This window comes from Arvicola amphibius, chromosome 11 (assembly GCF_903992535.2).
Source record: "Arvicola amphibius chromosome 11, mArvAmp1.2, whole genome shotgun sequence".
NCBI lineage: Eukaryota > Metazoa > Chordata > Mammalia > Rodentia > Cricetidae > Arvicola > Arvicola amphibius.
In genome coordinates, this window is record NC_052057.2 from 16,805,311 (window position 1) to 16,832,428 (window position 27,118).

The 27,118-nt window shown below is 42.8% G+C and overlaps 1 protein-coding gene across 2 annotated transcripts in view; it reads left to right on the top strand.

The window, feature by feature from the left end:
- Window positions 1–27,118, top strand: part of Plch1 (phospholipase C eta 1) — a 163,553-nt gene that overhangs the window by 106,947 nt on the left and 29,488 nt on the right. For both annotated transcript variants that reach the window (XM_038347487.1, XM_038347488.2), the window contains exons 6-10: window positions 1,461–1,554; window positions 3,362–3,565; window positions 10,171–10,291; window positions 13,660–13,831; window positions 18,803–18,910. In XM_038347487.1, coding sequence (XP_038203415.1) covers window positions 1,461–1,554; window positions 3,362–3,565; window positions 10,171–10,291; window positions 13,660–13,831; window positions 18,803–18,910 — 699 coding nt within the window. The remainder of the gene's footprint in view (window positions 1–1,460; window positions 1,555–3,361; window positions 3,566–10,170; window positions 10,292–13,659; window positions 13,832–18,802; window positions 18,911–27,118) is intronic.

A 27,118-nucleotide genomic window follows, 5' to 3' on the forward strand; every position in this document is an offset into this window, starting at 1 on the left:
AGTTTGTTTATTGTATACATTTGAACAAGGAGGTGGGGTTATTATTTATTGCTGAACAAGAAGGCAGAGTTACTAATACAGATCGTTAAAAGAAGGAAAGGTTTATGGTGTAAAGCTGGATCAAGGAGATAGTTTTAGCTAATCTCAGCAGGAGCAGTTCCTGTTGTCTTACGGCTACAAATATCTAGGAAGAGAAAGTGGATATCTTCGGCACACACTGTCAACACCAGCACTCAGATCCCAGAGGAAGGCTTTGCCATTTCTTTGAGCCTAGCTGAAGGAAAGCACTGCAGTTCTCCTAGGGTCTTTGGAGTCCTTGACATATTCATGCCTCATCAACAGCACACATTGACTCAGGACTCCACACACTCAAGGCATCTACAGCAGACACCTGTGCACAAGGTACACATTTAAAAATAAAACAGTTGTCATAACTATTTTGCATGATATCGATATGCAAATGTAAAAGGCATCGTAAAAAGAGGCTTAGAAATGGAAAGTGTCGTGCCATTGAGATGCTGCTTCTTACATGAGAAGACAATGGGGCAGGATGGGAGCAGATTGACTCTTTAACTTCTGCTCTCATTAGCAGAGTTTAAACAGGCAGTCTTTACGGCAAATAGTAATCGGTAGAAAGTTGTAGAAATCTTTTAGTTTTGTGAAGCCTTTACTAATATTTTCATTAATTTGGTGAACTTATTTTCAAGTATGATTTTTTAAAAAATCTACTTCTGCCTTGTGTCTTGAGGTGATAATGAGTTCTCTGCTTATCTACCATCACCTCTACCCAAGAATGATGGGTGATTCGTTGTTGGTGCTTTGCTTTAGATCTCGTGGGTTCTTGGTGGTTTACCTGAGGCCTCTGCACCTCAAAACAAATGACCTCATACCCGAATAATTGCAAAGTGAACCAAATTTATCAGTGTGATTTCTTTTTCTTCCTTCCTTCTTTCCTTCCTTCCTTCCTTCCTTCCTTCCTTCCTTCCTTCCTTCCTTCCTTCCTTCCTTCCTTCCTTCCTTCCTTCCTTCCTTTTTTGGTTTTTTGAGACAGGGTTTCTCTGTGTAATCCTTGCTATCCTGGAACTCACAAACCAGGCTGGCCTCGAACTCACAAAGATCAGCTTGTCTGTGCCTCCTGAGTGCTGGAATTAAAGATGTGCACCACCATGCCTGGCCGTGGTGTAGTTCTTTTTATATTATGAGAAATTACTGTTTAGGTTACGTGTGCTAAGTCTAGCTTATAGTAGACAAGCTCACTGCTTTCTGGGTCCGTGGAGCTCCTTGGAAACATTGCAGTTCTGTGTACTTAGCCATATTTCCTGGTGGTGTGGTCATGATTATGGGCTTTACTCAAAGGATGCATGCCAAGCGAGGGGTCCTCGTAAGCCCATCTTGCTGCAGTGTAGGGGGACGCAGCTCATGAAGTAGCCAGTGCTTTCTCTCTGTTCTGCTTTCCTTAGATGAGTAATGTGACAGTGGATTACTGTCTTGACGTCATTAAGAAGTTCGAAGTTTCTGAAGAAAACAAAGTGAAAAATGTCCTCGGTATTGAAGGTAACCGAAGTCTTAATCTGCATTTCTCTGTGTCTCCCATCCACTACATTAAATTTTATTACAGTTTCTAGGAAGCAAAATCGGGAAATATTCATGGACTTTTAGGTAATTCAGATAAATTCCGAAAGCATACATTTTTGTGCAAAGCCAAATCTATGGCTTTGGTTTCCCCTTATTTTTGCAGTACTCCTTAAGCTACCATTGTGTGTGATGAATGCCAAGAAATATTTGGACTTCGCTCAAATGGATAATCTTTCCTTTTAGAAATAGGCATGTCCTGATGATTGCAGGAAGAGAAATTTGGCCCCCAAACATGGAATCTAGAAAAGTTCTGATTTGAAAATAAACATTATTAAAATAAAATGTTAAAATTGATTTGTTTTTCCCAGTGGGTAGCATTTCGGAAACTGTTCGACGTGGAAGCCTTGTCACCAGCGCCACCTCGGTTTATAGCTAGAGAAGGGAAGACCAGAAGAAATGACATCATTTGCTCACCATGGTGCACTCAGAATCTAGCTCTGAGGATTTATACATAAATAATATGGTATAAATATAGTCACTGTGTGCATAAACTGCACTCCTTTAACATATGCAGAGAAATAAATGATAGGCTGTGTGATTTCCCAAGTAGAAGAGGCAATTTTAACTGGAGAGTACTGGGAATCTCAACACCCCTAAGAACAGGCAGAGCTACAATTGATCGCCAACTTCCAGTACTCCCCTGCTACCAGTCCCAGTGTAGACAAATTGTGCGTGCATGTGTGTGCGTGTGCGTGTGTGTATTTCTGTGTGGTGTGTAAGAGACTGGTCTTCTTCACTAGATTCCTTGGGTTGACCCTGAACTTACGGTCTCAAGCACTCAGGTTCATAACACCACACATGACTTGATGAAGAATCTTTACGCTGCAAACTTATTTCCAGGGGCAGAAGAGAATTAAAATGAGGGGCAATTATTTCAAATTTTCTATCATTAAAACTATTTTAGAACAGAAGACAAACTAACTTGAGCCTCTTAAGACTGTACTAAGATATAAACATATTTTTCTTGAGGCTTCCCCCAAGGATGGCAATTAGATGTAGTGTCTGGTTTTAAACATAAAGGTTGCCATGATGAGGAAATTCTGAAGATTCAGGATACTTCCAGATTGGATTTTACCAAACGAGTCTCCAAGACTTGAAACAACTTATCGGAGCGGTGCCTACTTCTGGTCAGTCGTGTCTTAATTCGTGAACCCACGACAGCGCTTGCAAGTTCTACTCACGTTTTGTGTTTTGAAAGCTTACAGGAACACGGGTAGATTTTCTACACTAACTTTTAAGCACTGATTCTAAATCATTTATGTGAAAGTCATTGGCAGCATTTTTTCCCAAAGCCAGTTTCACGGTTAGTCACCCTCCAAATTTAGGCAATGCTGAAAGGTTTAGCCTTAAACTTTGCCATGTGCTGTTTTCCAGAACATAACAACTTATCAGTTCCTGCTTGATTGATCTATAAATATGGCTCTAAGTCAACTCTGGTCACCCCTGAGGTCACGCTACACAAACAGCTTGACTTTAGTAGTTAATATGCTTTTGTCATACCAACATGCCAATTCATTTTTTATAGGATATATTTAAGTGGCGACTCCCCAAAGTCATATTTTTTTTGCTACTCTGGCATCAAGCAAACCTCTCTTGGCTCCAGTTGTCACCATGAATGTTGTCCCGATACTTGCTTATGACCATTCTTGACTGTCTTTTGTCTATCTTGGCATCGGTTAAGTAGCTATTCTTTGCAAGCTGTGGTATTTCCCTCTTTCTTCTGAAGGCTTCACGAACTTCATGCGTAGTCCTGCTTGTGACGTGTTTAACCCTTTGCACCACGAAGTGTACCAGGACATGGACCAGCCCCTCTGCAACTACTACATTGCTTCGTCTCACAACACATACCTGACGGGGGACCAGCTCCTTTCTCAGTCCAAGGTGGATATGTACGCACGGGTACTACAAGAGGGCTGTCGGTGTGTGGAAGGTAAGTGGAGTTTGTCTGAACTCAGGCAGGATTGGTTAATAGGCCATTTAAGTAACAGGCTAAAAAGCTTTTCCTATACGAATTACATATATTTGGTCATTATAAAGTCATTCTCCTCCTTGTCTTCTTATTTTCAATGATGAAATAGAGAGAGACAGACAGATTGGGGGGGCGCCAATATTTGGGAAACATACACTGAATTATTAAAAAAAATTAAAAGTAACAATTGCCCTAAAAAGATGTTTTAAAATAAAAAAACAGCTAATGTAGTTCCGGGCAACTATTTATCTTGTAGAGACTTCATGGTCCCCATTTATTAAATTGCTCATCAGTTTCAGCGGTGAGGACACAGATATAAGTAAGATGTGGTATTTGACTTTGAAAAGCTCACAAATTATGAGGGAGCATGTACATGGAAATGGAGTATGATATGAGGATTTTGTTGGCTGAGTCACAGGCATGGTATATGGAATGTCAGTATAGGCAAACAGAGTGTGAGGTGAAATTTAAGTAATCAAGCAGAGTTAAGTCAGGCATAATGGTTTTAGGTTCAGATTTTTATTGGGGGGTGGCTAGTGAAGGAATTCTTCCCCTTTGGCTTGCTGTTTGAAGGGACTGGATCATCATGACGGGGAAGGCAAGGTGTGAGCATGAGGAGGATAGTCACGTTGCAGCCACAGTCAGGAAACAGAGAGAGAGGAGTGCTGGCTGGTCATCAGGCTTTCTCATTTCCCCCCATTTTTATTCAGTATGGGCTCCAAGCTCATGGGATGGAGTCATCTGTATTTGAGTGGGTCTTTGATCCTCAATTTAACTTCTCTTTATCTTCATCTTGCAATAGAAACACACTCATTCTTTTAAGGGCCTCCAAAGTCTTCATAATCGATACTCTTTAAGGTTCACTTTCTTCTGAGACTCAGTTACTCACAACTGTGAGCCTCCTGTAAAATCTAAAACCAATACAATGGCACAGAGAACATAACCACTTCCAGAATGGAGGAATGGGGGCCTAGTCCAGAAAGATCCCACCAAAGCAACCCTGAATCCAACAGGGTAAGCAACAAGCCCTGCATAGCTCTGTCCAGCATTTGGAGCTGTTGGTCGCATCATCTGGATTCACACAAGCTTGAGAAGTCCTTTCTACAAGCTCTGTTGCCTGGTGGACCTATGGTTTCTCTCTTGAGCTTGCTTAATTCTGTGAACATCTTACATCTCTAATGTCTCCAATATCTGTGATCTTCCTTGCAACTTAGGCCCGCCTTCACGTCTTCACAGCTGATTCAGGAGCCCTGTTTAGGGAACCCTGCCATGCCACAGGTTGCCTGACCTCAAAGGATGTTTAGGATCTTGGTGCAAGTTCCACAACTCCTCACTCTTGCGTCTTGCATTCGTGCAAGACATGGTGCTGCAGAAGGAGCTGAGAGTCCTACATCTTGCAGGCAACAGGGAGTGATCTGTCTCACTGGGTGTGGCTTGAGCATATAAGGGCCCTCAAAGCCCACTTCCACAGTGTCACACTTCCCCTAAGAAGACCACCCCTACTTCAACAAGGCCACACCTCCTAATAGTGCCTCTTCCTTTGGGTACCATTCTCTTTCAAATCACCACAAGCTTCTAGCCCACAGCCTCTGGGAACACTTCTACAAGCTGGTTCCAGAGGCCTCCGAGTCAGGTGCGTCCAGCCAGTGTCCGTTCCAGTTTTCTCTTCTGGTTATTTTCCTCACCACTCTGACCAAATATTTGATAAGAAGCACCTTAAGGTGGAAGGAGTTTATCTCACCAAGCTCTGAGGTTTGTGGGTGCAGATAAGAAAGCACTGAGAGCAGCTTAAGGCTGTGGTGGCAGTAACCTAAGGGTCCTGGCTTTTAACACCATGCATCATGAGGCATAGAAAGGGGAATGTGGAGCCCTAAATAAGGGTTTTATAGCCTGCAGGTGTAGCATTCATCCTATAGTGCTGTGTAGGTGTAGCATGACCCACTCACACGGAATGTCTGTTTGTAGAGGAAGAGGGGAGGTGTGAACTGACCCAAGAGGGTGGCGGGGCACCTCCTATTATTGTTTAAAGGGAGAATTAAAAATACTGGAGTAGTCCGGCCTGCTTGTGCAAGCCTCTTTGTCACAGCTCCTTGGGAGGCAGAGGTTGAAAGTTCTCAAGTGCAAGGCCCGACAGGATAACCCAGTGAGACCCTGTTTCAAAGTAAAAATGGGAAAGAGGATGGGTGGTATTAGCTGCAATGGTGGAGTTTGTGCATTGGGTTCTAGACTCGATCTCCAGTACTGTAAGCAGCGACTAAATGGTGAGGAGATAAACCCCAGAGAGCTCAGTGAGAGAACTGAAGGGTGGAAGGGATGAAAGGAAGCTAGAGAGGAAGATGGTGCTGATCTATGCTGATGGAAAACTGGTGGGCAGGGCAGAAGAGAAGTGACATTCTGCCTGCCGAGTTGAGAGTGAGTTTTTTTTTTTAAACATTTAAACCCCTGTCTTTCTCTGTCATTTGGATGACAATATCTGAACTTAACAGAAGGATCCAGAATGTTAAAGGTTTCATAAGTCTCTATGGATACGGTAGTTAAAATCAAATATAGACAGGCAAATTGGTGGGCTGATGGCTGGATATCTTTCTTATGAGACAATTTGATGCATTAGGTGTTTGAGCTATTTATATATAAAAACAATCTTACTTCAAAATGGTTCTGTAGACTTATGTTTTATTTTATGACAATTTTTTTTACAATAGTTGCAAGACAACGTATTGACATTATAATGACTAAGTCAGGTGGTTTAATAACTGAATGTTCAAGATGCTTAAAGTAATAACGTGAGGAAAAAACCTTCTAAGTAACAGGTCTTGAAGTGGCTTTCTGCTCTCAACTATTCATCCCCTTGGTCATTTAACCCTCAATAATTTTGTGTGTTTGATGTCATAGCTATGTCCTGTGCACCTAGTCTCATTGCATCCATGCTGATGGTGGCCACTCATTTTAAATGCCAACATTTCTTTGGAGGCCAAGTATGAGAATGACATTCAGCGATTTCACAGAGTAACTGTCCACTCTAGATACCATTGCGACTTGCTGCTGTCTCCTTTCTACTCTTTCTTTTACTTCTCTGGCCCATCAGAGCCAAGTCGTCTCTATTTCTGCTTACCCGTCCACAATCAGTATCCCACGTGCAGACACCAAAATTAAGGCAACTTAAGAAAGAAGAATTTATTGGAACTTATAATTTCAGAAGGTTAGTTAGGGTCCATGACTATCACGACAAGGGAGTGTGGTGGCAGGAAGGCATAGTACTGGAGTGCATGGCTGAAAGCTTACATCTTGATACAGGACCACAGTGTAGAGAGGAGCTAACATGAGATTCGGAAATCGCAAAGCCTGCCCCCAGTAACACTTATCCTCAAATAAGACCACGCCCCCTGATCCTTCCTAAACAGTTCACCAATTGTGGACCAGGCACTCATGAGCCTATGAAGATATTCTCATCCAAACCACACTCTTTGAGCTTGACTGTGTTCCCATGCTCATCTTCATATATTGAACCAAAACTTTTAATCCTCCAGCTCTGGCTGGATATGAAAAAGGAAAGCTACCCCTCTACGTCAGTTTCTAATGAGGGATGTATAGTTTTTTGTTGTGTTAGCCCTTTAAAAATGAATGGGAGCTTTTAGACATTGTGTAGCAGATGGATAAATGCGGGCCTTCTCTGTCTCCTTTCTATTTGATGATCACCAAAGAATCATTTAAAGACTAAAGGCCACCTGCCCTAGATATTAATACAGTCTGAAATACATCCCGGCACAGAATGTTGTTTATTCTTTGCCTTTCTGATTGTTTTGAGGTAGGGCCTTCCACCATAACCTAGGTTGTTTTAAGGACTCAGTGTGTATCCCAGATTGGCCTTGGACTCATTGTAGCCTTCCTTTCTATCAGCCTCGACAGAGCACTGCAGACCACATTGGGCTTCGTGGTGCAGTTTTCCTTTCTAAGTCTCTCTCCACTAGCTTATGTCAGTACTTTTGACTTGAAATTCTTCTTCTTAGAATAAAGTATAATCAAACAGTAAAAGTATAACCAAACTACTCTTTCTAGAAAGGTTTTGTGAAGAAGAATATTTATACCTACCTGGGGAATGTGGCCAGCTTTTTACTTACCTTTTTCTTTTTGGAAGCTTTGGTTATCACATTGAACTTCAGTCTACTGTGGAAAGAAAAATGGTTGCTACTGAGTTTTGTAGACCAGTCCTGGCTGATAGCTTTCTATTTGTTCTCATTTAAGCCCTCAGCACCAGGAGGTATGGGATAAGTTCCAAGAATAAACTTCAACACAGGCTTGGGTAGATGACTGAAGTCTTGCAAGCTGGAGACTCAATCTAGTATTCTAGTACTGTACCATTTCTGACCTGCCTATGAGGGACTGAATAAAGACTAGCAGATTCCAAGAGAATGACTAGACACAGTGGAAGCCTAGAACTGAAAGGGGGGACTTGCTTCCTTCATGATTAGGACTAGCCCTCCAATAGTTACTTGTCTCTGAAGGCTTAAAACCTGGTCACATGATCTCTGAGTCTTCCAGCAATTTCTTTTTATCTTATAGCCTGAAGTTCTTAGTTTACATTTGCCACTTGGGCATGGAGACACCTGGTCTTTATGTGCCAGTGGCACTCATCTGCCTCAGATGGACCTGGCCCAGAAAGACTCTGATCCTAGAATGTAGCAGGTCATAGACAGAGATGCTGAGATCTACAGATATTTTTCTTAGCTGGCTTCTGCTGGGTATGATACTTTACAGAATGATAATTATGTGGACTGTTTTATATCAGATTGTGATCTGAGAGTCTATCTTCTTTCAACTGTCTGCTTTGATGATGTGGGTTTCTATATTCACTAGTTCAGCTGCGATAATGTTCTCCTTCAGGGTGTGTATTGGCAAGGCCTTGAGTTCACTGAGATCTGCCTGATTCCCCTAGGATTTGTGCGCCACCACCCGCTGGCTATTAGAGTATCTCCGTTTTGCCAATACCCCTAGCACAGTGTTAGCCTTACATGAAACTTCCCTCGAATCTGGCTGTCAGAGCCTCAGTGCTATTTGGGCATGTTGTTATCCTCAATTAACAGAAACTCAGTGAATTCAGACATAAAATATTAGAAATAACCAGTGTCCGTTGCTGGTAGTCTGCCTGTGTTTTAAATATTAGCAAAAGAACACTGTGTCGTTGCCCATGTAGGCTAAAGCATGTTGGCATGATGAGCAAATCAGGCAGTGACGTGCTTTTTATATTTTGAATTGTTTCTTTGAAAGATATTAATATATTATCTGCTATATCATTTCTCCTCTAAAATGGGACTGTGAGTCAGGGCAAGAGGTGTTGAAATTACACACAGTCATGCACTGCTTGATGGCGGTGATACAGTCTAGGGAATGTGTCAGGCAATTTTGCCAAATACCAGAGCGCACGTACACAAATCTAAGTGGTGCGGGTCAGTCCAGTATGACGCCTTAATATGATCAAGGGCCACAGTAAACACCATCTGTTTAAAGCCGTTGCCTATAGAAAATAGCATATTGTTTTCTAATAAACTTTTTTATAAACTGAAAGTGTGTACTCTGAAATAATGATACAAAGCATGGCACGGTAGCCTGTGCACCAATAACATGGTTATTCGTTGTCATTACCAACCATTAGGTACCAGATAGAATTATACAATGCTATGCTCGGTACACCGGAAAGTACAGTGTATTTGTTTATACCAGTAATGCCACTAACGTGTGAGGAACGTCTTATGCTAAGACGTTACTACAGGATGCTGTGTTGCAAGAATTTAGAAATTTAGAAATGTTCACTTTAGTCTGGGAATGACAGATACCCCTTGAATACTTGGACTTGGGAAGCAGAGGCAGGCAGATCTCTGTAAGTTCAATGCCAGCCTGTACTACATATTGAAACTCTGCCTAAATAAATAAGTAAATAAATGATTTTTTTAAAAAAGAGATGTTTGTTTCAGGGTTGGAGAGATGGCTCAGTGGTTATAGTCGCTTTCTGCCCTGATAGAGGACCAGCCAGTGTTTAGTGTGTGGAGGGCTCGGGTCCTGTATTAATTAAGCTTCACCAGAAAATAACTGGTAAAACAGAGTAAGAAAGCTAAATTGGGATTAGTTGGTTGCATTTAAGGAACGGGCTCAGTTGCATGAGCTCAAAGCAGGCTCAGGCAGAACTCACATGTCCTAGTTGCTTTCTGTTGCTATGACGAAACGCAAATTTATCTGTTCAGTTTATTTTAGTTAATAAAGAATTTTTTAGAAGACTATATTCCCAAGAAAAACCTTGATTAATGCTAGTTTACTTGTGAGCATGATGTCTTTGTGAACTATAGACACTCAAAACAAAGAAAACACACACACACACACACACACAAATCGTTTCTCATCTTTAACACTTTATTCTGGTAAGTATGCCAGAATGTTCAATTCTCTGTCTTTACATCTTTGTCATGATTGTAGTATGGATAAGTCCTAGTAATATAATCACCAATATTTCCAGCATTTCCAGAGGTATTAAGAAACCGGACATTATATTGTTGATGTGACTTTGGTTTTGGCAGTTGACTGTTGGGATGGCCCGGATGGAGAGCCCGTGGTCCACCATGGTTATACTCTCACTTCCAAAATTCTCTTCAGAGATGTGGTGGAGACCATCAACAAGCATGCCTTTGTGAAAAACCAGTAAGTATGGCAACCCAGGAGCTAAGCTCCACCCCTTCGCCCAGGAGCTCAGCCCAAGTTAACGCAGCTGCAGCTACAGAAGCAAGCACTCTTCCTTGGCCCCCCCCCCCCCCCCCCACCTCCTTCATTTCTACTGCCCTGGCTCCCTTCCTTCTCCCCAGCAGAGATTGGGAACAAGTACCATGGCTTCCAAGTTTATGGACTCCTGTGACCCACTTGATCCCATTCTTTCTCATCCTGTCTCCTTGAAAATATCCTAGCAAGGAATGACTTTCAAATTTTTCTAAACCCATACAGCTTGGAAACAAAGTATTATACATAATAGATTTTAATATTTATGAGGCTTTATTTTAACATGTATGAGTGTTTTGCTTGAATCCATGTCTTTGCACCATGTGACTGTAGTGCCTGTGGAGGCCAGAAAAAGGCACTGAATCCCTTGGGACTGGCATTATAGACAATTTGTAGCTTCCATATGTGTGGAATTGAACCCCAGTCCTTTGGGAAAGCACCAAAGGCTCTTAACTTCTGAGCCATCTCTCCAGCCCCATAGCAGTTTTCTGACATTACATCATAATTTAATAAAATGTGGAATGTCAGACACTTCAGGATACCTAAAACATCCAACCCAGAGAAGACCTACTGTTTCTTTGACTTGGCTCCTTTCTCTCAGTTCTCATTTCCCCTTTGGTTCAAACTGTGTCCTGGTGCTGTGGTTTCTGTCTGAAACATGAATACTGCTGTAATTCTTGTCCCAGGGATCTCTCTAAAGCGTCTCCAGCACCCAGGATGTCTTCATGCCCTTCACATGTGGCTCCTTCCTTCTCTCTTCCATCATCGCTCCACAGAGACCTGGCACCTGTTAGCAATGACTGTCTCTCACTTTCCCCCACAAACCTGGAACTTGTGTATGCTATTCTGTGCTCCAAGTACCCTTCACACCATGTCACGAATGAACTTCAACCCACTGGGAAGCATATCTTGACCCGCAGCTGACTTACCCTCTCCTTCTTGATACTTAGCTACGTGAACATGTCACAGCATGTAATACCCTGATAAAAAGTTGATATCGTCCTTCCTTTTATAGGAATGAGGTAGTAAACTCATTGAAAATATGAAACTGTATTTCAGTCATTATTCATTTCTCTCTGTTTAGCAGGTACCATCAATATACTGAGCATATGAGAAAGGCTTTTTAAATTAAAGAAACAAATTAAAATTGTGATTGCATAAAATTAATATTTTAGAAGCTAGTAGCCTTTCTAATATTTGGTCCTATTAATTAACCATGAGGTTGAAATGCTTTCTTCTAATAAGAGATTTTTGTTGCGTGGCAAATTTAGTTTTTGGCATCTTTTACATGGAGGAATTTTGTGCTAAATTTGTTTTTTGAAGCCTTGATTTTTATGAATCTTACATTGTATGAAATGGTGCCACCCCCATACCTCTGGTGCCTAGGATGCTGACTTTGTGCTTACAAGTCCTTGGATGAAATGCACGTTAGGGGTGGAGAGATGGCTCAGCTGTTAAGAGCACTTGGTGCCTTCTGCAGAGGATCTGGGTTTGGTTCCCAGAACTCACATATTTGGCTTGAAACCACCTTTAGTTCTAGGTTCAGTGATGTCTGACAGCCTCTTTTGGCCTTTGTGGACAATGAGCGTGCACATACATTCAGACAAAACACTCATACACATAATATAATAGAAAATAAATCTTTAAAGCAGGAAACACCTTAACTGAGAATATCATTTACTTGTTTAGGATATTAACATATTTTGACCTTTTTATTTTCCTTCTATTTTTAATGCTTCCTTTTACCAGGGCTTATCTTTGGCACTATGAACATTTGGGGCAAGACCGTATAGCCGTCTTGTGTACTGTGGAGAATTTGGTCGCATCTCCAGCTACAGCTCACCAGGTTCTGGCAGCATCCCTAAATTATGCCCACCAGAAACTGTCTTTCCACATTGACAAATGTCCTTCCGCGGGGCAAGCTCAACAATCCCTTTCCCAGTTGCGAACGGCATTATTATTGGCAGTACTAGATACTCACGAGCTCTTTATATGTGAATTGATAATTCAAAATGAGTTTTGTTAAAACCTACACGATTGCAAGACTTCTCAGGGGGCTTCCTGTCGATTTCTCTTCACAACACTCTCGGATTAAAAACCCATGCGAGGGCAAAACCAGAGGACAGACCACAGTCAGGAAAGCAAGCCATCATCAGCCGGAGGCACCAGCCCGGGACTTCAGCCTCAGGGCTTCCTAATCAACAGAATTTAATTTGGAGAGGTCACAGGCTGTTTTGTGGAGCTTGTGCTTTCCAAAAGAAATCTTTTTTTTTTTTTTTTTTTGTATACAGATGTACTAGGCAATTCAAATATCGGTTTGTGTATTTCAAAAGAAGATCTCACGTATTATTTCTGAAGCTTCATGATAGAAAATTAAATTCCGTTTTGGTTTTTCCTGCTTTGGCTACCAACCTCTCAGACTCGTTTTGGGAATCACCTTACATTTCCTGCACCAAAACCTGCATGCTCCTTTAGAATAGATAGTGGGTTTTCTAGACATTTGTGTGTGGGGGTGTATGAGCGTGTATTCACATGTCACACTGCACATGTGGGTGTCAGAGGACAGCTAACAGGAATCCCCTTTTTCACCCATATCCCCATGTGGATGTGGGTGCCAGGGATCGGATCCAGGCCTTGGGTCTTGGCAGTAACTGCCTTTACTGACTGAGGCTGACCATCTCAGTGGTCCAGGTTTTTTTTCTTTTATAACTGAATGCTGGTGTTCACTTTTATAAAAATAATGTTGGGGAGGCCTGACTCTTGATGTTTAAAATAAAGCTGCATGATGCTATTTTTCCCCTTAGTTCCCAAGCTGGGACAGGTATATTTTTAGAGTAAGCAACTGCCTTTTAATGATCTGCAATAGTCTCTTTAGTTCATTTACACTTATGAATAAATATGAAAGAATGACATCATGAATTTTCTTTTCTTAGGCTTCACGTTTTCATATATATGTATATGTATATATGTGTATATATGTGTGTATATATATGTGTATATATATATATATATATATATTTTATACCTCATTTTTTGCCTAACATTAAACTAAGTCACCCTGCAAGAACTAATATTTGTTTACTTGTGGTGCCTGGCAGGATGCATTTGCTTTGAGAATTTTTTTTTCAGTGCATCTTTAGTTGTTCTTTTTTTAGCATCTTACTCATTATCCAACAGTATTGTCCATTTGGTGGCTGGAATTTTGAGAACGCCATGCATACAGATTCTGTTTCCGGGGTTCCATAATCCCTGAGAGCTGGCTGTACTGAACGCCCGTGGAATTGCTGTTTCCTCAGGTTTCCGGTTATACTGTCTATTGAGAACCACTGCAGTATTCAGCAGCAGAGGAAGATTGCTCAGTACCTGAAAGGAATATTCCAGGACAAGCTGGACCTGTCATCTGTAGACACAGGAGAGGCCAGGCAGCTTCCAAGCCCTCAGAGTCTGAAAGGCAAAATCCTAGTGAAGGTAACGATGTTCCCAGACGTTAATGATCAACTAAGTCTTTCCTCTTTATTGACAATAAATAAACGAGTAAATAAATAAAGGGAAAATGATTAGAATCAATCAAATCAAATATGAAATGTATCTGTCTGTGCATTTTATACTAATGTATAGTCACACTTTCAGAGGTAAGTTATGGCTGACTGGGTGCTACGGATTTGTTTTGCTGGCTGTCCTTGCCGTGGAAGCTATTTCAGTCTGAGAGAGTTCCCACAGAGAGGTGTGTGTGGCAGCGTGAAGTGCAGGAGAGGAGAAAGCTCTCTGACTTCATGTCTGAAGGCATTCTGTTCAGATTCTTTTCTTCCATTTTAAGCTCCAATAACTGTCTGTCAAAAGGGAAAAAAAATCTTCATGGTTGGCTGGTCTTGGTTATGTGTGTGAGAAGCCCTCACTTCAGACAGGAACATGGGCACAGACATAATGCCCCCGCGGGCCTGTGTTTGCGAGAGGAGAGGGGGTGAGTGGAGCGGCTAGCATTTTATCAGCAGATTTTCTAAGGGAGAAAACTTGCTATAGTGAACATCATTAATGCAAACGATGGTCAGAAAGACAGTTCTTTTGAGTTCTCAGATTTCCAGCGTTAGGATGTCACCTATCGCCAGTGAATGTTTTCTTCGGACTAAAATATTGGATGGTTACCTTGCTTAGAGTTTGAAAAGGTAAAGAGCAGAGGAGTAGACCAGGCTGCTTAAGAAGGATATGTGCCATGGTGGAGAGATAAAATAAGAGCCCATTGTAGGGTAGAATTCTAGGAAAGATAATGACATATTTAGAGGCGTCAAAACCTGCTTTTCCAGCAATTCAATCGTTAGTATAGATGCAGAGTCCATCAGAAAGGGGTTATCAGGCTCTTGTGTAGGAGCATTTTGAATAAAAGGTGCTGATAACATGGCAGGTAATATTCAGATTAATTTGTGCAAGTCTGACCAGAAGTAACTGCTATGTTAAAAACTGGTTTCTGCATTCAGAATTGAAGTGCTATCTTTATAATATTGTAAATACTCCACACTCCTTACTCAACTATCAGGAAATTAATTGAAGACTGAGGCAGTTTGATTAAAATCTTTCTTTTTGGCTGGGCACAGTGGCCCAGTCTTTTAACTCTAGCACGTGGGAGGCAGAGGTAGGTAGATCTCTGTAAATTTGAGGTTAGTCTGATCTGCATAGTGTGTTCTAAGCCAGCCAGAGCTGTATAGTGAGACTGTGTCTCAGAGAGAGAGAGAGAGAGAGAGAGAGAGAGAGAGAGAGAGAGAGAGAGAGAGAGAGATATTTGGTGTCCCAGGGCCTTTGGGGTACCAGAATAAATTAGGTAGAAAGTCTGAGACAGTCTTTGGCAAGAGTGGCAGCATTACAAGCTATGGGCATCCCAAATGCACTTGAGATTCAGTCACCATTGGTAATGTTTTTTAGAAGTTAAGGAAAAAGCTTGGCATGGTACCGCATGTCTTTAATCCCAACACTCAGGAAGCAGAGGCAGAGGCAGTAAGGCTATAACTTTGAAGGCAACCTATGCGATCTTCTACTAAAAAAAACTGAATATAAAGACGAATAAAATTTGAAGATTGACTGATGTGCTCCAGCATGCTCTCCTTTATAGCAAAAGCAACACTGCTCTGGCAGAAGAATAGTCTCCACCCCAAAGGCAGTTTGGGAAGCCTCCTTACCACTCAGGAGGTCTACAAGTTGACCAACCAGGAGTATAGAAACAATTATATCCACAAGGGACATGTGTATGTTCCTAAAAAATAAGCAAAAGAATGCTTTGGAACAAATATAACATTTAGCAGCTTCCCCTAATTGCTATTGCTAAAAGTAGGGATTGCTCTCTGCTCTGAGGTTCCTCCGTTTGTAGAGGGGCTCACAAGGGTGCTACCATTGCCACGGACCACACAACAGAAAGTTTGAAGCTGAGAGGTGTCCAGTAATATTTCCATATTTCATATGAATCAACTCAAGCTGGAAGTGTAACTGAAATAGTATGCAGACCAGAAAAAAACAGGAGGCACTTGGATCATCCTTCATTTATATCTTTACTCTGACTGAGTTTATTTATATCACACAGCATTTCACCTAATTTTCTTTTTATGATTTGATTTGCTTTTATGTTTTATAACTGAAATTTTTTTCATAACTGTATAATCTTAACATGCCTCCCCCTCAACTCTTCCAGATCCTCTTCATCTCCCCACTCACCTAAAGGCAAACCCTTATTTTCTCTCTTAAAAAAGAAACAAGCAAGCAAGGGGATAGTGTCACACCTTTAATCCCAGCACTCAGGAGGCAGAGGCAAGAGGATCTCTGTGAGTTCAAGGGCAGTCTGGTCTACATAGTGAGTTCTAGGACAGACAGGGCTAAGAAGAAAGACCCTGTCTCAAAACACACACACACACACACACACACACCTCTACAAAAACAGAAGCCCAAATAGATGAGTAAAAGACTAAGAAGACAAAAAAGAATGCCCAAACAAAGCAATATGAGATAAAAAAGTCTACCAAAACCCATTGATCTCATTTTGTGTTGACCTGGGCATGGAGCCTACCTTAAACTTTTTCCCTTTGCAACAGGGTATCAACTGTAGATAGCTTCTTTGATTAGAGTTGGGGCACATGCCCAGTCTCCCCTCTCAGCACCTAGACCCCCTTTCAGCCATCATCGAACAATTCTTGCAGTTGATGGGAACTAACACAGAAACCCGTATCTGGACAGCGTGCTCAGAGATTTGGGGCACTCAGTACTAAATGGGATGCATTTATCAAACGTCTCCCCTCCGGGCCCAGGGAACTCTGTTGAAGAGGAAATGGAAAGACTGTGAGAGCCAGAAGGGATGGAAGATGCTAAGAAAACAGGGTCTTCCAGACACAGCAGGGCAGGGGCACATAAGAGACTGTGCACAGGTTCAAGCTGGACAAGGTCCTAATTATATTCTTTCTCTCTCTCCATGGCTAGCTGTAACCAAAGCACATTAAGGCGATGCTCTTTGCAGGGCACGGTAGTGCATGCTTCTAATCCCATTACCTGGGAGGCTGAGGCAGGAAGATTGCAAGCACAAAACCTGACTGAGCTACAGAGAACAAGGTCTCTTATCATTGTGCTGAAGGCTAGGGTCAAGGACTTTGGGTGTATAGGGGCGTCCTGGACAGGGGCAGAACTCCCTCTTGCAATCTGAGAAGCGTGAATGTGCACCAATCATTTACGAAGTACTTAAAAATGTCCTATCTCTGTTTTGAGTTAAAAATGTTAGATATTTGAATTTTTTTTAGCCTTTCTTAAAAGCAGATGGGGGGGCGTGATGCCTAAAAATGGCCCATCAGTTGGGCTTTCCTCTGTCATTGAAGAAGAAACAGAAGAAGGGGTCCAAACTGAGCCCGTCCTGCTGAGGACGCCTTTCTGCCAACACTTCCCGAGGCCACTGTGTGGCCAGTGAGGTTATAGGCAGTGCTCTCAGTCACTTACTGTTTCGCAAAGGGCACTTTCGCTGGATTAGTTCTGCCCCTGTGACTCCATTTGTGAGGATATTAGGTGTCTATGGCTGCATAGCAAATTGTCCCCAAATTTAGCAACTTGAAGTGGCAGACATTGTCCCCAAGTCCTGCTTAAAGCTGCAGTGAAAGAGTCCTGGGGAGCTGCAGTCACCTCCAGGCAGACTAGGGAGAGGAGTGGGGGCAGGGAGGTGGCTGGATAAGGGAGGAAAAGTAGGAATGCAGGTCCAGGAAGGACACCCTACCTATCATTTTGCTCCGTGTTTAGAAGTGGTCACTAGGTCCAGCCCACATTCAAGAAGAGAGCATTGTAGTAGGGTAGAGACAAGAGCCAGGAGACATTAGCAACACTTTGGAATCTGCCAACAACAGCCTCGGTCACTCGCCTCAAAGCCTGGTTCTGACCACCCTTTCCCTACAGCATAGTCTGGGAACGACACCATGTCCTCTTAATATTCCTTTCTGCTCTCAAGCCAGGAGCCCACCAATGTAGACCGCTACCTTAATGCTCTCTCTTATCAGACCCCTGGGCCTTCTCTTGTTTTTTTTTTTTCTTTTTTTCTTTTTTTCTTTTTTACTTTTTTAAAATATAAATTGGGAAATATACAAGAGGGAGATAAAAATCCATAGAGGTACTTCCTCTTAACTTTTTATGTATGTGTATGCATGTGTGCACGTGTGCATCTGTGTGCGTGCCTGTGGGACACAGGTGGAGGTCAGAGGACAACCACAAGTGTCAGCGTTTGTCTTCCATCTTGTTTGAGTTTCCAGTGGCTCTCCTGTCTCATCTTCCATCTTGACATAGAAGCCCTGAGATTATAGGTACAAGCTAATGGGGCCCAAAGTCAGATCCTCATGCTTGGATAGTAAGTGTTTTACCCTCTGAGCATCTGCCCAGCCCTGGATACTTATTCTTTTTTTTACAATTGATTTTATTGAGCTCTACATTTTTCTCTGTTCCCCTCCCTCCTTTTTCCCTCCCCTTCAACCCTCTCCCATAGTCCCCATGCTCCCAATTTACTCAGGAGATCTTGTCTTTTTCTACTTCCCTTGTAGATTAGACCCATGCATGTCTCTCTTAGGGTCCTCTTTGTTGTCTAGGTTCTCTGGGATTATGAATTATAGGCTGGTTTTCTTTGCTTTATTTTTAAAAACTACTTATGAGTGAGTACGTATGATACTCGTCTTTCTGGGCCTGAGTTCCCTCACTCAATATGTTGTTTTCTAGATCTATCCATTTGCCTGCAGATTTCAAGATGTCATTTTTTTTTTCTGCTATGTTATAATGTGTACCAGGATTTTGTTCTTTTAAAGGGCTGAGTAATATATTCCCTATGAGAAGAGCAGGTTTTGTTTGTCCATTCATCTTTGAGCAGACACTCAGTTTACCTCTACTTTGGGGCTGTTCTGAATGTATTTGCATTTTCAAATAGGATGTTCTGATCTCTTTCAGGGCAAGAAGTTGCCGTATCACCTTGGGGACGATGCGGAGGAAGGAGACGTGTCCGACGAGGACAGCGCAGACGAGATTGAAGACGAGTTCAAGTTCAAGCTACATTATGTGAGTTGCAGGCTCAGGGCCCTTTGTGCCCTTCACGTACTCCAGAAAGAAGGGGGCCCCCGAGAGTCATTTTGATTTGCATTTCCATAATGGTTAAGGATGTTGAGCAATTCCTTCAGTGTCTTTTGGCCATTTGTAATTCTTCTGTTGAGGATTCTCTGTTTAGACCTGTACCCCATTTTTTTTTTGATTGGATTATTTGGTAATTTGATATCTAGTTTCTTGAGTTCTTTATATATTTTGGAGATCAGTCCTCTGTCTGGTGTGGGGTTAGTGAAGATCTTTCCCCATTCTGTAGGCTGCCGTTTTGTCTTAATAACTGTGTCCTTTGCCTTAAAAAAGCTTTTCAGTTTCAGGAGGTCCCATTTATTAATTGCCGATCTCAGTGTCTGAGCTACTGGTGTTATACTTAGGAAGCATTCTCCTGTGCCTATGCCTTCGTGGCTACTTCTCACTTTCTCTTCAGTGAGGTTCAGTGTGGCTGGCTTTATGTTGAAGTCTTTGATCCATTTGGACTTGAGTTTTGTGCATGGGGATATATATGTAGCTATTTGTATTCTTCTACATGCTGACATCTAGTTATGCCAGCACCATTTGTTGAATATGCTTTCTTTTTTCCATTGTATAATCTTAGCTTCTTGGTCAGAAATCAGGTGTTCATAGGCGTGCCAATTAATATCAGGGTCTTGGATTCGATTTCATTGGTCCACCTGTCTGTTTTCATTACTGTCACTGTGTAATAGAGCTTGATGTCAGGGATGGTGCTGCCTCCAGGAGTTCCTGCATTGTACAGAATTGTATTGGCTATTCAGGGTGTTTTGTTTTTCCGTATGAAGTTGAATATTGTTCTTTCAAGATTCGTGAAGAATTTTGCTGGGATTCTGATGGGAACTGTATAAAGGCAGACATTTAACTTGGACTGGCTTACATTTGAGAGGTTTAGTCTCTTTCATCCGGGCAGGAGACATGATGCCGGAGAAGGAGCTGAGAGTTCTACCTCTGCACCTGCAGGCAGCAGGGAGAGAGAGACAGCTGGGCTGGACTCGAACATTTCACCCCTCAAAGCCCACTCCCAGTGACCACCTACTGCAGCAAGGCCACACCTCCTGAGAGTGTCACTCCCTGTAAGCCTATGGGAGCCATTTTCAGTCAAACCAACACACCTCCTGTGTTCTTTCCAGGAACAAACCCACATATTATAAGAGGTCTGGGAGTTAAACTGTGATTGGACTGTCAGTCTTCTTGATGAACATGAGTAGGTGTGGCCTTACCTCCCCTACCAAATACTGGCTGCCCACTATGGTACCTTAGGCTGGCTCCAGGCCCCCGCCACACCTGGGTCTGCTTTCTTAAGGTGTCAAACCCTTCAGCGCGAAAGTCTGCCTTGGCCTCAATGATTCTGAAGCCCTCACTAGAGTGGGACGCTTGGCTGGATGTTTTAATTGGCCACACCCTCAATAGAGTGGCATTTGAAGTTAGCCATCTGCCTTGGGATCTGGACTTTTACTTACAAGCAAGAACCTCTGTGCAGAAGATTTGTGTTTTGACTCATGGGAGTGAGGGAGGGGTTGCAGTCTGAGCCTGAAGAATTCTAAGGCTTGAAGAAATGCTGTCCCTGTCACTGTCAATAGTCACATGATCTCTGGTGCCACATGACAAGCCCAACGCAGTGCAGGCTTTGCTGTGTCGTTTTATCTCCACGGAAAAGTGGCACTTCCAGGACATCAGATACAATTTGTATAATCTCTCCTAATGTACACTACTATCCTGAATTCAACAGTTATGTTGTTACAACAAGACAGACACTATCTTCTAAATTACAGTAACTCTGATGCCTCACCTCTGAGGTGGCAGCCGGAACTGACATTATTTTCAGAGGAGACAAGAACTTAATGGCAGCTGACGTCTTCATAGACTTTTTTTCTTTCGTGGCTTTAACATGCTTTGAAGAGGGGAAATGGCGAAGATTCAGCTGGAACGGAACGAAAATTGTGATCTGAACTCATCCCTTCCCTCTTAGTAGTTCCTAGTTAAATATCTGTAACTAATAGGACACAAAAACCTACATCGTTTCATAACTGAAAATATAGTAACTACATTAGTTTTTTAAAATATATTCTTTTTTAGGTATTTGCTATCTTCTGATTGTGGATCAGTTAAGTCTTATTTAATAAACCCAGCTTTTGTGATTCCCTTTCTTGTGCCTCTAGGTCCTACAGATCTTTAGGTTACTAGCTGCATAGTCTACCATCTGCGGAGGACGCAGAAGCCCTGCATATTACCTGTGTGGGGAATGCTGTTCTGGGAAACTGGGAGATGGTAGCTTCAACTACTGTTATCGTGACAATTGTAATCATCTATTGCAGTGTGCAAGCAAAGCTGATCTAGTTCTTAGGCCCATGTGGCTGTATCAGTTTTTCTTTGATCCCACTGAGACTTTTTTGTGGTACTAGGGGTTGAATCCAGGGAAAGTCAAGTACTTTACCACTGAACCGTGTCACCAGCCTTCTTTTGATTTTTTTTTTATTTTTTAATTTTTTTTTCTTCTTTTGATTTTTTATCTTGGGACACAGCCTCACTTTGTTGCCAAAGCTGGCCTTGAACTTACTGATCCTTCTGAAATAGTTGGGATATCAGCTTATGTCACCATGGGTGACAAAATTCTATTTTCTATAGATGTCTATACATTTATTTATTTTCTATAAATGTCTGTGGTTATGAAATTTCACTGCAGACACAGTTCTATGAAAACAGAGTGATATATGTACCAGGGTTCTCTGCTTATGCCCATAGTCTCCTGGCTGCTTTTTAGGCTCTGGTATGGATCAATGTTTTAGAATATGTCTCCACAAAGAGAGTCATGACCATTCATTTGACCTGAGTACAGTTACAGAGCGCCCCATTTAAAAGGCTTTACAGAGACTTCCTTGTCATACATTGAAGAAGAAACTGTGTTAACACACACATGTACACACACACACACACACACACACACACACCAAACACTCAACATTTTCAGTAGAAGTATATAAAGTTTTTATACAACCTTTATTTCTCTATTTTTAAACTCCTCCGAGAAAAGAGAATTTAGAATCTGAGAGTATTTCATTGTAGCTAGTCAGTTTATACTCCACTGAGCAGCAGGGAGTTTAGTTATCTTATCAATATAGCAGATTTAAAGATAGTTGATCATATTTCTACAAAACTTAGTGCAGTGTAGGTTGGTTGTATGAACCAGTCATTACCCACAAAGCCATTTCTATAAAGGGAGCCCTTTACCTCAGCTCTAAGTTGAAAGTACATGGTTAGGTTTATCAGCCGTATCTAAATCAGTGTACTACAGAAAGCTTTTTATCACAGTTCATGGACACCAGACCATAAACTTTCATGAGCTTATTAAGATAGTTCATGCATGTCACCAGCTTTTACTGGGCATTTCCTGTTGGAGATGCGCCATCACTGTTGGTGTCAGATGACCCTGGAGTGGATAGAATAGATGGAAGATTCCTGGGGTTTAAACGTTAGTGAAGGAGACAGGAGACGACAGATAAGAAACAAGGCAAACAAGTAAAATATATGGTATGTTAGATATAAGTGCTAAAGGGAAAAATGGTGTGTGTGTGTGTGTGTGTGTGTTGAATTTTTAGAGGGGGCGTCTACATAAAACTTTCTTTAAAAGTTACATTTAACTAAAGATCTGAAGAAAAAAAAAAGAATTAGCTAGTTTAATATATGGGGAGAAAGTTCTAGGCAGAATGAAGCCCAAGGCCAAGAGCAGGGCAGGTATAGCGGCTCACCCAACTGAGCAGGATGCAGGCTTTCTCCTAGTCCGTCTGCTGTTCAAACCCCATGATGTTTCTTGCTTATGCAATGAATGTCTTCTGCTATGCTTGGCTCGTCTAAGCTTCTGTTTTGTATTACTTTGTAGCTTCAGCCACAGGGAAAATCTGGCTCATGATATGTAAGCCACAGGGTAAAGCCAGTGTGCTCAGTGACCCAAGAATCACACAGCTCAGCGACGTAAGGGACAATTTCCTCCCAGTCACAGTACAGTAATCTAGCAGATTTGATTCCAGGCAGCCCAGTCACTGTTATTCACAGTTATGGGACCCCTTGTGCCAGGGGGCGGCCCAGACTGCTCACTCCTGAATTTCAACTCCATTGGTTATTTTTTTTCCTTCTGTTGAGCTTTTGAGTTATTTTTCTTAAAACTCTCTCAGTCTGTGTTTAGCCAGTCTATTGGGCACAAACAGCCCCTCTCTCTTGCATGAAGCCCATCCCACAAACACCAAGCCTACCAGCACCAATTGAGCTCCAGTACACCGCATTGTACCCCATTATTCTGTACACCATTATCCATTCTGGCCCCCACTGAACATTTTAATCATTTCCCCCTTCCCACAACTACCATTGTAACTTCATCATCTTTCCTTCAAGACATTTTAAGAAGACTTGTGAGTGTCATTAGTCTCGAACATAACAGCACTCATAGAACGGATGAGCTGCCTCTTGGAGCTCTGGGGTCTTGCTACTCCTCTGTCCACTCTGAGATAAAATGACATGTGCCAAGCAGCAGATCATATCCTAGCAACAAGTTACAGGGACTAGATGAGGACACGTGAGAGAGTCCAGTTCTTTCTACTCTGTGATATGATTCTTGAACAGAAGAACGCTCTATGAGAAGTAAAGGAAATGACAGGAGAAGGCCAAAGGGAATGCAGACTCAGCTGAAATGCCGTCCTTCACCCCATGCCTTCAGGAAATGGGTTTGAAGCTATATAAGGCAATCGAAGGAGCAGCTAATATATTTTCTTCCTGTTGCCAAAGTCCAGTACTAAGCAGGGAAGCAAAGACATTGAGGGATGTGGAGATGGCCCCGAATCTTGTTTTCTGGTTTTGTTTTCAAAGAGAAGGCCCCCAACTTGAGCTCCATAGTGGTATGGCAAGGAGCTTTCAGGGGTGCTAACACCTTTGCTCCAGCCCAGGGATTGTGACACCGATCCTGGTGTCACCTGGGAGTCTTGCCCACTGCTCTGGTGACTCTAGTGTCTAGTGTCTCTGGCTCAATCTCTTTCTCTTTTTCCTCCAGCTCCTTCCTAGACCGGTGTGGGGAAGCCTTCTTTCCAAATGGTGTTGTAGGAAAAATGTGCTGGTGGGGGAGGGAGGGATGAGAATGTGCTTGTAATTTATTTATTAATTGATGGATGGATGGATGACAGAGCTTCCTAGATCTCACTCATTCTCTCAAAAAACCGAATCAGGGAGAAACCGCTGCTGACCATGTTAAAATGACCATTCTCCTCTTCCCACTGCAGCACCCTCCCTCTGTCTGGCCCAGGGAACAAAAGAACAAGATACACACGACTCTCAGCTCCAGTCTCTAGCGCACGTGGCAGATAGGTCTTGAGGTCAGCTGCCCGTCTGAATTGTCTTTCAGCGAGTGCTGTTGGAGTCCAGGACTGAATGCTAACACGGGAATGAAACCTCGGCTGCTGGCTTCTTTGTTCTTTGTGGCTGCAAATCTTGTCGCGATGAAAATCAGAGAAAGGGAAGGAAGAGATCACCAGGCAGGGCTCTCATTCCTTTGGCAAATCCCCACTTTTAGAGGATGTGAAGGGAATAATGTTCTGTGTTAGGCCCTTGTTATTCCACCAGTTCTGGCCATCCTGGACTTCGTAGAGTTAGTGCTGCTCTTCTGATGTGCCCACAGTTCAGCTCATCATCGTGTTCCACTTCCTGTGAGGCCCGGGGCAAGGAAAAGAAGTGGTGTAGGGAACCCTCTGTGCTTGGCTCTGGGCCTCCTAGGTGTTCTAGCAAGCTTTCTCTTGCAAGCTTTCTCTTTCCGTCTCCATAGGTCCTCCCCTCCACGCCCAGGAGCACCTGATTAAATGTGCTAGGAGTAAGAGATCTTACAGCTCTTCTGTGGGCTCCACTCATGGCCTTACGTGAAACACACTCAAGTTTCCTGCACAGAGATTTCAGACTATTTTCCACATCTTACAATAGGAATGACAGTTGTTTAGAACGCGCGCCAACTCAGCATCAGCTAGACGCCAGAAATTCATCTCTTTCTGCCACGGTGTGGAAGAATGGCTGCTGCATTGTTGGAGAAGTGCTCTGGCTTGTCTCGGTGTCAGATTCCTAGGGCCGCGCTCGGATGAGCTTCTGAGTCTCTCCTCGGTCTGTGTCATTACGAGTGGTTCTTGACAGGTCCTCGTGCGTCCCTTAGAGGGTGTCGAGTGGTTCAGATAACGTGCTGCTGGAGGCCACTGCTTTGTAAGGTGGCCTGGCACAGAGTCACGCTTGCGCTTGCCAGACAGGCGCACCGTGTTGTTTTGAGCTTTGACTCAATACATTTGACGGATACTGCGTTTTCAGCCTGTGCGTTTGCTGCGGTGTTGCACTGAAAAAGCACATCAGCTCAGTTTTCCTCCACAACATGTGCTTATATTGTGTGTCTGGCACAGTTTGGTATTCCCCCAATGTGTTAAGCTTTATGATTATATTGTCATTATATATGGCCATCTCTGTTTTTTGATGTTAGTATTCTCATTGTTGGGGGGCGGGGGCTTCCTTAAACTCACCTAATCTGTTAATATGTGTATTCTGACCTGTTCACTAACTTGCCATTCATTCCGTTTATTTTTTTTTTTTTTTACACTTGGGCTTTGCCAGTCCCTGATACAGAACAGTATTGAAAGTAGGCTAATCAATGGCCTTACAGTAACCCCCAGCTGCTCGGGCAAAAGGGAGAGTTGCACGCCTCTCTCTTTAAATCAAAGCTGGAGAGAATGAATCTCAGGGACAAAGATGCAGACACTGACCGGCAAGGCCTCCCACGCTAAACAATTGGCCAAATTGTCAATACAAAGGAAAAGGTGTGCTACTCCAGTAAACACACAAATGGGAAAAAGTGAAGCCACCCTACTGCTGATAGCATAACAGCTTTAGTGGTCTGGATAAAGGATAAACTAGCCACAACATTCCTGGATGCTGAAGCCCAATTAAGGGCGAAGTCCTAACTCTCTTCTGTTAAGGACCTTGGGAGGAGAATGTCCTGGGCTTATGGTGGGCTTGAATTCAGTGCTAAGTGTTCTCAGAAGAGGAGAAGGCCAGCAGATGGATTCACATGGGCAAAGACATTGTGAGGACACAGGTAGAGAGAGCTGTGCTCTCGCAAGCCAGGGAATGCAGGGAGCTACTGTAAGTGAGGGGAGGCAAGGACCCAGAGTGCCAAAGGGACCGTGACCCTACTTTGCTCTAAACTTTTGTCCCCCAGACTAATGAGAAAATGAATTTGTTTCAAGCTGCTAAATTGGAGTCATTTCCTACAGCTGTCACAGGAAATCGATGATCTTTTCTTTTAAGATATAGTGCTTCATGCTTCTTCAGTCCAAGAAGCTGAACCCCCAAGGCGGGTGGCCTGCCCTCTTCTGTGCCCCGGTGGTACCCCATCGGCCTGACTCATACTGACTTGTTTGAATAGTTCCCCATGGCACCAAGGACTGTGACAGTGGGTTGATCCTTATTAGTATTTGTCACCTAGCAAATGGCAGAGATTCGGTAAAGTCTGTTTTAATCAAAATGAGTTTTCCCCCTAAACTCTCTGTGATCTATGCCCCCAGCACCCTTACCTGTGTACTAATTAGTGCTTTCCACGGTAACCACTGTGCCTGGATTTTCATCTGCAGACTCCTGTCCCCCTTTGGCATATGCCTGCGGACTGCTGTTATTCCTAACGTGCTATTTATGCAGAGTTCTGCCTGCCCCATCTCTGTCTTTCAGATCCCTTCAGTCCCCGAAGTCCTTGCCTTTCCTCTGAACTCCTCCTGCTCTAGGCCATGACTGATCCATTTAAATCCTTTGTTTAGTGAGGAAGCCCTTCCCTTCCTTACTGTCGAACACTTAACTCTCTGGTCGGACCTTGTCTCTGGCACCATCTCTGCTACCCAGGAGGAATGGCTTGGCCTTCCTAGCATCCCTGTGACTGGTGGGCTGTGCTTGTTCACTTCTGAACTCCAGTGCAAGCCCTTTGTGTCTCCTTCAGGGCCTGATTCTATCATGGGTGGAATGCATTGTTAACTGGATATTTTAAGCACATTAATGTAGCTTTAATAAGTACAGGGAATTGTAGCAATCCATCCTGGCAAAGGTGTTGTTTTTTTTTTTTTAATTTGCTATGTTTATTTTGCCTTCCTCTTATAGGAT